At 47.8% G+C, this 11,073-nt stretch overlaps 1 protein-coding gene across 4 annotated transcripts in view; it reads left to right on the forward strand.

The window, feature by feature from the left end:
* The first annotated feature begins 2,139 nt into the window (after positions 1-2,139).
* Positions 2,140-11,073, forward strand: part of SALL3 (spalt like transcription factor 3) — a 22,483-nt gene continuing 13,549 nt past the window's right edge. For 3 of the 4 annotated variants that reach the window (XM_055368029.1, XM_055368031.1, XM_055368028.2), the window contains exon 1: positions 2,142-2,289. In XM_055368029.1, the coding sequence (XP_055224004.1) occupies positions 2,208-2,289 (82 nt within the window). In that variant the 5' untranslated portion in view covers positions 2,142-2,207. Of the gene's footprint in view, positions 2,290-11,073 lie in introns of all 4 variants that reach the window. The other variant, XM_019014309.4, reaches the window with a different exon arrangement.

Below are 11,073 nucleotides of genomic sequence, written 5' to 3' on the forward strand. Positions count from 1 at the left end.
CCCGGGCTGCAAACTTTTCCCCGCCGGGCGCCTCTGCGCCAGACGCCGGAGCGTCTCCACAAAGCCTGAGCATCGGCACAAGTTCGCAGCCTAACTGCGGGATAAAGACGTTTCCCCCGTAGCTTAACTAGAAAAGCGCCATCGATGGGTGTGTTAAACGGGATAACTAGAGATTTCAAACATCTTTTATTTGCCTGTCTTGAAAAAAAAAATCCAAATGAAAACGCCCGCTACCAAAAGGCAAAACAAAACCAACCTTAAGGGTTTTTGTTTTTTTTTTTTTCAAAAGTGGCGATAGGGGCTGTTTGGACCTGACTCCAACCTGCGCCCTCCCTTCCTCTATGACTCTCCTGCGCTTTTCCTGGAACCCAAAGCTCTGACTTCGTCAAACTTACACAATTAAAGGCAGGCGGAAGAACGCGGGCTGGGAAGCAAGCGGGAAGATTCTAGAATGGAAGGGAGCCCGCCGAACGCCGCGAGCCGCGCCAGGCCGGGTCCGATGGAGCAGGCGGGGATTCCTCCCCCAGGCGGACCCCCGCCACCAGCCCTGCCGGGAGCTCGCGGCCTGCGGAGCGCCCGGGCCGGCCGCTCACCGCCCGCTTCCCCCAGCGAACGACTCGGGGAAGCTCCAGGAGGCCATCTGTGCTGTCGGTTCACACCAGACAGGGCCACTTGCAAGGACAAAAATAAGAAATTTAGGAAACGAAAAAAGACGTACTGGGGCGAGGGGCGCGGGCGCGGCGACGACGGGGCCGGGGGCACATCCTGACGGCCGCTCGGGGAGAGAGGACACGCGCGGGAGGGAGCGCGGCGGGTGCACGGCCGCGGGTGGGAGTACGCGCCTGTGCGCGCGGGGCGAGGGCGAGGGCGCGTGCGTGCGACCGCGGGAGAGGGGGCGGGCGCGTGTGCGGGGAGCGCGCCGCGCCAGCTGCCCGAGTGTGTGGGGCCGATCCAAAAGTGCGCAGCCCCCTCACCTGGCCCCCGTGTCATCCCCGAAATCCCGGGAACAGGGTGGGCCGCGCGCGGGACTTTGGTGGAGTTGGAACTTTCGGTCGCCCTCGCTGCCCACTCCGCTGGCGCCCGGTGGCCCGTGGTGAAGGGGGACTAGGGTGGGGAACACCGGGGCCCTGCGGTCCCCTCCCTTTCCTGTATTTAAGAAGCCGCCGGCGGCGCAGAGGCCCAGGCGGGCTGGCGCGGGGGCGAGGCGGCCCCGGTGGCGGCAGCGGGCGGGGCGGGCGCTCCGGAGTCGGTGGGGCCCGCGGGTTGGGGGGCGGGGAGAGGGGGGAGTGGAAGGGAGGGGGAACGCAGGGGAGGGAGGGGAGGGGAGGAGCCGCGCGGCCCGCGCCGCTTCCGAACCGGAAAGTTGGTCTTCCCGAAGTCCTGCCACCCCGGCGTGCGCACTCCGCTCCGCTCCGCTCCGGCCGCGAGCCTCCGAGCCCGGCCGGCCGCCGGGGGAAGCCCGCGGAGGGGACGCGGGGCCCGGCGAGAAGGTCCGGAGAGCGGGGGGCACCTGAGCCCGAGCGGGCCCGCCGCGCTGAGCGGCGCTGAGAGCCGCGGCGGAGCAGCGAAGGCGGCCGGCCGACCCCGCGCGCCCGGAACAGGAGGCGCGGCGCCCGAGCGGCCCGGGCGAGACAAAGGCGCCGGGTCGGAGCCCTGCCCGCGGCCGCTCGCTCCGGGAGGGGCCGCCCGGCGGCGGCGGGGGGAGGCGCGGGCGGCGGCGCAGACACTCTATAAAGGGGCGAGCCCGGCGCGCCGGCGGAGACGGCGCCGCGCGGACGCCGCCAAAGTTTGCTGCCTGCGCCCTGCGGAGGGACGGCCATCGCGGCCCGCGCCGCACCAGGGCCCCGCCAGAGCCGCACCCGGGGCGGCCGAGGAGCGCGGCGCCGGAGCCCGCGATGTGAGGCGGCGCCGGGCAGCGCGCGCCCCGGTCCCGAGGCGCCGCGGCCTCCTCCTCGTCGGCGCGGCCGCTAATTGCGAGCGCGGCCTCATTTGCATAGGCCGCCGGAGTCCGCTGGAGCCTGGCCAATCGGCGCGGCCCTCTGCTAATGGCCATGCATTATTCACCAGCCTAATTGCTCAGCCCCATGCGCGGCCCGCGCAGCCGCCGCCGCCCCGCGCGCCGCGCCCGCCCGGCCGCCCCGCGCCCGCCCCGCCGGCCGCCCCGCTGATGCCGCTGCCCCGCGCGGGGCCCGAGCGCCGCTAGCAGCATGTCTCGGCGCAAGCAGGCCAAGCCCCAGCACCTCAAGTCGGACGAGGAGCTGCTGCCGCCTGACGGGGCTCCCGAGCACGGTGAGGGCCGGGGCTGCGGGGTGGCCGGGGGGTCTGGGGCTGCCCATCCGGGCTAGGGAAGCGCGTGCGGTGGGAGCGGATGCGCGCGTCCGGGAGCGGGAGAAAGTTCCCTGCTTCCTGCGAGCAAGTGTCCGCCCCGCGCCAGGCCGGCCGCGGGGACCCGGGTACTTCGCCGGAGCGCGCGCGGCCGCGGAGAGAGTTGTGGGCGAAGTAAACTTGGCTCCTCTTCTCGGAGTCGGGGAGCTGCCCGCGAAGGGCGCCGAGGCCGCGGCCGGCTCGAGGACGGCTCGGAGGCCGGGGCGGGAGGGAGTCCACGTTGCCTCCGCCGCCGCGCCGCCCCCCAGGGTCTCTGCGCCAGAACGCTGAGGCTGGCCTCGGCGACCCCGGGGCGAGCGCGGCGGCAGGGAAGGCGACCGCAGCCCACCTACCGCTGGACGGGGGTTGGGGACCCCGCCGCCCGGCCAGCTTTGTTCGGCGGCCCGCGCCCCCTCCCGGGTCCGCACCGCCTCGGGTGACCCGTGGTATCCCTGCGCGTTAACGCAGCCTGTGATCCCTTGCGAGGCGAGGAGAAGGTCGGGGGCTTGGCTCTGCCTAATGGCCGCCTGGGGAATTAAACTGGGGGTGAGCGCAGCGGCGGCGGCCTGGGCCTGGCCCCTGCTCGCGGCAGAACCCCGGCGTGTTTCCGGGGCGTTCATTGCAGCGTCTGCGCGGGCCTTTTCTCTCCCGTCTTTTTGGATCCGCCGAGGCCGGGCGCTGGAGACCTCGCCTTTGCAGTCATTTCGCTGGTAGGAGCGTCCTCTTCGAAACATCCAAGAGCAAAGGGCAGGCGCCGCGAAAGTTAAGAGACTGGAGAAGGGCTGGACTTCCCAGAGTGGCGCCTTAGCCCCGCAAAGTTTGGGGCGCCCCCACCCCCTTCGTCGAGTTAAAACCTCGGCCGGCGGCGCCCAGGCTTCGGCGCGCCCCGTGGGGCCCCCAGGGCGCCAGGAAAGAGGGCCGAGGAGGGGCGACCCCACGACCCCGAGCCTGCAGCACAGCTCGCAGTAAAATAATTTGCTCCTTAAAAAATAGGCAGGCCAACTTTTATGATTGACTTATTACAAGTTGTTGGAGGCAGATGGTGATCTTTTTACTCTGAGAGTGAGACTGTCTGCGAAAAGGAAACGGGGCGGAAGAGTTTCCCACACAGTGGAGTAAAGTTTGACAAAGCAGGTAGACACCCATGTCGGATGAGAACGAGAGAGCATGCTTATGACGCGGCTGGAGAATTAATGAATTAAATAAAATTAGTGAGCTCGCCGGGGTCTTTTTGTTGCGGTGGAGGTAAGGGAGTCTTATCTGTGTAGCCAAGTCAGCCAAGATGAGAACAGGCGATATGCTAAAAAGAAACGCTTGCATATGGTGGGTAGATTAAGGACAAAGAATCTTTTTGTCATGGAAATGGATTTTTTTTTGTTTTGTTTACTTCATCACATAGAATTTCTCACACTTGGTTTGTTTTGTATCGCCCTCAATGACTACATGATCAAATGAATGGATTTATTTCTGCCGAATGAGAAAGACAGTCTTTCCTTCAAAAGAACTACATTGCGTCCCAGTGAGGAATTTTAAAGCTTTATTATTGTGGCTCCTGAATGGCTTAAAATCGGCTTTCACAGCCGCCCCAAAATGCAACAATGTAAATACTTCTCAGCTTTGTAGGGTCGGTATCAAAATGTGCAATGTCTCCTTTTATTAAAGCATATTTTAATTAATAGAGTAAACCCCCTGGTATTTAACAATTAACAAGCTGAGGCACTGCTATTCATTTTTAATTTCACTTCAGAAATGTGAGCATGCTGAACTTAATAGTGTAAACATGTGGAGGGCTATATCGCCTATATTTGAAAGCCTAAGATGGGATAAATTATTCACAAGTTCTACTTTGAATCCCTCTCGTTGCTGCTCGAATTTATTTAGAGATGCAAAATATTCAGGTTTTTTACCCGTGGTAGAATTAAAGTTCTTGTCAAGCCTGTGTTTTTCACAGCATCCAGAGTTGTAATCCAGACGTTGCCACAGTTCCTGGTCATATTTTGCAACAGGCCCAAAAGACCCTGTGTGGGGCTGAGTCTTGGTCGAGCAGCTTCCATGCTTGTTTGAGAGAGTTTAGGCAAACTATTTTTTTTAAGTTCTTTCTCATTTAATTATATTCGAAGCAGCTTGTTCAAGGAGCATAACAGACACTCTGTTCCGTGTGAAGTCAAGGAATGCCCCATTTGTGTATTACTCGGTCGCACTCAGCATCGTTCCTAAGATAACTAAGTAAAAATTTTTAAAAGATAAATGGGTGTGGAAACCAAATTACTCCAACCTGAATCAGATCTCCTCAAAATTTTAATTTTGTTAAATGCAATGGAAATAGACAGACCGTGCCGGAAGTTGCAAGTGAGCTCAGTTAGTTTAGTGTTTTAGAAACGAGGTAAATAATGCCTTTGTATCACTCGGGGAGTGACATATTAATTAAAGCAGCAGGTCCATCTACATGCAGTAAAATGGAAAGCTACTGATAATGTCCTGCAGAACAAATATTCTATGCAAAAATGTTTAGTATAATGGGGGACAGAGATGCACTCACGTTAATTTACAGCACAAAGCCTGTATCTCTTAAAAAAGAATTATGATTTATTTTTGAAGCAATGAAAAGATTCTATACAAAAATAACTGATGCTACCCAAACCTTACCACTACAGGAATGAAACATGACGTGTCTAGAATGAGAAGAAGTAAGGATAATTTATGTAAAGTTCTAAAGTCATCCTTTTGTTAAAAAAAAAAATAAGTCATTGAGACATTCCTAACAGAAACTGTTTTTTAAAATTACTTACTTGCAAATGATCTCATTCCTATTTTAGAAGAAAGGCGCTGCAGCTTTAGGATCCAGTGAACTTTGCGCCACTAGTAATCCTGTCAGCCAGCTGAATATTTTTGTTCTAAGAAAAATTAATTAAAACTTCCAATGACAGTTATATGCCCACTAAGAACTTTAAAAGATACAATACTGCTATTCTTTATTGTATAAAATATAATTTAAGAAAGATGTATTTTGTTGTTGTTAGAAAATATGTATTTAAGAAGGAACAAAAGGGTATTATAATTTAAAACCATTTACCATCCTGTATTTTGTTTGTTAGCACTAATTGCTTCAAAGTGTGTTTTTTTTTTCTGCCAACTTAGAAGTATATGGCTGTCTTAAAAATCCTTTTAAATGTGTTGAGCATGTGATTTAAGAATTTACCAGTGGTATTCACAGACTATGTTTGAATTAAGGGAAAGAAGCTCGGCCACCAGTGCTTGGCGCAGGATCTTTTTCTTTTATCTGTATATGCATGGTTTGCCCTCAGTGCTCCCCCAGCACACTACACACATTTACAATTCAGCATACCAAAAGGAACAATGCAGGAGCTACTTTCTAACATTCACAGGCAGATTGCTTTCTCTGAAACATGAAAGGTAAAAAGTAAGTAACCGGGTTGGGTGAGGGGAGAGGAAAAGAAGACTTTGCCAACATTTCTTTTAAAAACAACATTAAAAAACTTAACCTATTTAAAAATGCACATTTCTGTGATCAACAAAAAAGCATGCCAATTAATTCCCACCTTACAGAGAGAGAGCTGATTATGTAACAGTTCTCGAATTTTATGTGCAATATACGTTTTCAACTTCCATGGCATATGCATTATCCAATATTTTTAGGTCTGTTGTTCAAAGCCAGAAAAAGGTATGGAGTAACAGCAGGAGTTACTTAGCAAGCTGATTCTTTTTTGTATACAAGATGATGGTAAAAGTGGGTCAAATTTCATTTCCAACTGCAATCTCTTAAGAAGCTGTACCATTCATCTCCAGGTAGCCCTAAGAATATTTTCTTTTGGGGGGAATTCAGCAAAAGCACAACCAGGGTTTCTATTCTGTGTGCTAACCATTAGTTGGAATTTAGCATTCTTAAAAGCATTGGCACCGGCTTTTATTTAAGTACAATAAAAATCTTTTTCACTTCTAATGAGGATATGTACCATCTTTCAGTGCTCCAAGATAGTTTCAAGAAGCACAACTTTTAAATATAACAGGAAGGATTTTTTGTTTTTATTAGTTTTTATTTTCCTACATGATTTGTTCAGTAGTTGCCGGAATAAGACCAACATGTTTTAGTCTTGGAAGGACAGGTTTGTAATTACAGCATACCTTAATTACTACACATTTCATACACAATGAAACAAACTGTATGTAAAAATTGAGCAATTTAATGTTCCAAGTAAACTTTTATTTAAAAAAAAAAACCTGTCTAGGGTTATTTCTCACGTAATTTCAACACATTTATGATTTAAAATGCAGCTGATTTCGAAGCAAACCAGGCCAGTCACATGCCAGAAAGTATAAAATATTAATTGTAATAAAATAACGGAATGGTTTCTATGTTAGAGATGAAGATTGATTTGTTTCTTAATTAAAGGGAAGCGTTCTCGAGACTGAGACGGTGTCCACCAAGGGGATCCGATAATGCCAGTGTGGTGTCTAAATATTTTCCTCTGTGGGCCTGTCTTTTTCAATCACCTTCAGATTAGTTATGCTTACTATCTAAAATCCCTAACCCCTTTGCATTCTCTGCGAGCATTAGCAGCCAGCTCGGCGCAGAAAGCCTTTTTGTCTGATGTCTGAAAAGGTGGGGTTGCAGAGTGCTGGCCAGCTTCCGACCGTCTCTCCCTGAAGGTGGGTAGTTAGAAGTGCTTTGACAAGCCTTGCTGATTTAACCTTTGCCTGCTTTGCCCTGCCAGGGGTGGCCACTAGATGTCAAGCTCATAATACAATTAGTGCATCTGTGCTGTTGACCTTGGCAACAGGGCTCACCACTGTTCTGTTAAGTGTTAACACTGAATCTGAGTGTTAACTAGAGATCCCGCGAGCTTGCGCCGTGCTGCACGGCTTCTCAGACGCCATCTAGTTCAGCACAAGTGTTTATAGTTCTTAAAGAAGAAGAGAAAACGGCTTTCTGTTGTGTCGTTATTGCATCTTGAACTGTTTAATTAACCCTGCAGGTGCCGCGGCACTTTGTCGTGATTCGTCGGCGTTACTGGTCTTTTCGAGAGTGACCTTCACCGCACTGTTTGGTAATTCTGTTGTAGGATCTGTATACGTGCAGAGTCACTGGCTTCAACGACCCAGGGCAGTGGCTTTTCCAGGATGATTTTTTGCATATGTGCAAACTTTGCCTGTAGAAATGAAAGTGCCATGAAGTGCTGACAAGTGATGGAAATGATTCCATCGCCTGATCCCGAGTGCGAGCGGGCTGATGGTCACAGCTGATGGTAGCTTTGCTTCTGGACGCAGCGTGGCTCGTGTGCCCCTCTAGAGCTATTTACATGTAGGCATTTATACGTCTAAGTGGTTTTGCGTATTTATTTCTATGCATAGTGGATTTGAAAAATGGACAGTGTTTGGGTGCTTTCAAGTAGGCATGTCATGAAATAGCACGTTTAATTTCATGTGTCAGATCAGTGAGACCACAGCCTTTGAATGTAAACCATCTGCATCTTCACCAAAAGTGATTTAGCAAAACCTTGTTTTCACCCCCTCATCAAATTTCGATTGAAATTGTTTGCATCAGCTGACGTATTTCAGGTCTGCATATTTTTCATTAGCCATAGATAGTGATACACACGCGTTCGTTATAAGTGTGATGACAGCGTAACGTCTAAATGAAAGAACTATTGTGCAACCTTGAAGTGTAACAAACGTCTTATTATTTGAAGCAGCGTCGAGGGCAGATAGTTAAAGCAAATGCGAGTGCTGTCCAGCTCCCATCTGCATGTACCCATAAAGGCAACCGTGTCTCCTCCCGGGTGCTTCACTGCACAGGTTAAAAACTGCAAATGTTTTAAGCAGAAGACAGTTGGTGACTGTGCCACAGGTGGTCGTGACTTAACAAATTTGAGGTGTGGGCCACGGCGTCGACGCGCGGGAGTATGTGGTCAGAGCCGCGTTGAGCATGGCAAGAGTGCCCTCCACTGTTCAGCGCTGTGCGTACACACTCTGAGGTCTCGGGAAAAGGACAGAAAATTTTTCTATTGCGTCTGGAATTTCTTCTACATTGTTAAACACAGTAGGGGTCTCTATTTGTCTCCTCCTGTTTCACAGCTTGGGCTCAGTATGTGATAATTCATCTTTCTTTATGGGATTCAAAGCTATCATAAGGAGTTAAAAAGAATTAATTTGCAAGAAAATAAGTGTCTCCTAACAATTTAGGAAAACTGGAAAAAATGCTTTCTGGATTCTTAAGAGATGGAAAGGCAAAGGAAAAAGTCCGTTTTCCTTTCCTGAAGATCCACGTGGCATTTTAAAGTTACTCATTGAAGTGGATAAGTTAACAACCCTTTCCCTGCACTAAACAAATTCTGCTTCTCTTGTTCATTGTAATGAGTAAAAAATATGCAGCAAAAGTGTATTGAAGGTGAGCTTTTGAGATTGATAAAGGAAATTACAGAACACCTATATTAATACTACTTTGTAATTGGTTAGCTTACTTAAAAGCCACTGTACGTGAAATGCCAAGAACTGTAGCTTGAAATTTTTGAAGAAAGCATCGTCTTAAATATTATATATGTATACACAGCATATCTTAAGTTATATATTTCATACACAAAATGTATGTAAAAATTGAGCATTTTAATAATATTCTAAGTAAACTTATTTTTTAAAAAAAACCTGTTTTAGGTTTTTTTCTCATGTAATTTCTCATGTAAAACCAAATCAGAGGATTGGTTTGCTTGGAAATCACATAGCTGTATTTTACACACACATATTACAATGATGTTTTTCACTTGTGGCTTTAAAAAGATCATCCAGGCTAAAAATTCTGCCTGTCATTCTGATAGAAGATAGATAGATTCTATAACAGACCAGGGATTAAAGCTGAGCGAAGACCAAAAACAGACAGTCTGAGGGGTTCCTTTCACACCGAGAGTCACTCCTAAGAATAGGAACATTTTTGTTAAACATTCTGTGTATATTTTATTAGTGAGAAGGGGAAAATACATATTTTTTTTAACTATCGTCTTTGAAGCTATGCTTTTGTTAGAGGTTTTCTCTGAAAGGCCTGTGGGACCTTCCTCCCCTCTTCTGTACAACTGAGAAACACAGACAGGAAGGAATGTGCACACGGTAATAGAGGCCCTGAAAATCTAGGTGTAAACAGCAGATACTGGGATCACTGTAAATTAAATGGAAAAAAAACTATATTTTTATCCCGTGTAGTGCAGATGGCCAACATGGCACCATGGGTGTGATACTTAATTTGAGATCAGCTAAGAGGGGTTGTGGCAGAGCAGCTCCTGAGGCCACCTTCACGTTCACATAGAAGCAAATGGGTTGGTACTTCCTAAAAGTAGCCCTGGCCAGATACTCTCATTCACCAAGAAGGGAAGAGTGTTCGCTAAGTTCTGTTAGTTGGTGAACTGGTTGGCATTTTTCTTAACTTGTTCTAATAAAATCCCATTCCTGCCCATCCCCTGCCTGTTTACAGTTTCACGTCTCTTAGCTGTTGAATAGTGTGCAAAAAATAAGTTCCTTTGACATTAATGATAATGTTTGCAATGCTTGCTTTTTAATTCGCCCCTTAAACAAAGAGAGGAAGAAAATGAAAATTGCATTGGAAATAAATTTCTCAAACTTGTCACTGTTGTACTGTTGTTACAGTGCCTCGCTGACATGGTTTTGCCTTGACATAAAAAGTTTAGGCCATATTAATTAATGTAATAACTTCTATTTTTGGAACATGCATACAGGCCAGTTCAAAATACAAGTTGAATTTAAAAAGGTGGTTAAATACATTTGAATCTGACATCATACTGGCTTTAAATGATGGCAGGATTAAAGGGCTTTAGAAGTTTATATGATAAAATTGTGGACTAAATGCAGATTTTTCCCATATGGGTTTGCTTGTTATAGACAGCACTTAAACGTAAGTAAATAATGTCAGATTGGCACATAAACACTGTAATATATGCATTTAATCATCATCATGAGAAGGGCCATGGAAGCAGTTTATAAGAACTTATTCTTCAGAATGCGTCAGAAGCCAGCACTCCTCAGTCTGCAAGCCAGCAAAATGTCTTTCTAGTTCTCAGGAAACTCTGTCCTTAGTAAAATATGTTCACTTTGGTTATTTCCTACAACCAGTTCAGTCAAGTACTTACTATTGTTTAATAACATTCTTGAAGTATGCAGACAGAATTTCAATTCCATATGTGATTGTTTCAATTCCACACGTGAGTGTTTTTACCTGTATTTCTTTTATTCGGGGCTATGTTGTGAAATTCGTTCTTATCTACAACTTTTATGGAATGCTAATCACATTCAAATGTTGATAGTGAGACACAGTCACAGCTTGGGCACGTGAGAACAATTGAGGTGATCACATTGATATTTTATACACATCTCAATAGAAAATATAGATGATGATCCTGATTTGCCTGAAATAATCTGAATTGTATTGAAATTTTTTTCCTTCACTAATAATAACCTTTAAGGTCTGTTTTAGTCAAAAGCCAAATTTATTACGGAGCTTTGCTTATAAAATCCAGCATAGTCTGTTTCCTTGGGCTCATTAACAAAATGAACTGTTAACAGGTCCAAACGGTCACAATGACATTTTTTAACACAATTTCCTTTTTCAATTTTGAAGGAATAAGTGGGAGCTTATTTTACTTTGAAAAGAATATCTTCATTGTATTGGTAATTATCACTTATAATTGC

The sequence above is a fragment of the Gorilla gorilla genome, chromosome 17, assembly GCF_029281585.2.
Source record: "Gorilla gorilla gorilla isolate KB3781 chromosome 17, NHGRI_mGorGor1-v2.1_pri, whole genome shotgun sequence".
NCBI lineage: Eukaryota > Metazoa > Chordata > Mammalia > Primates > Hominidae > Gorilla > Gorilla gorilla.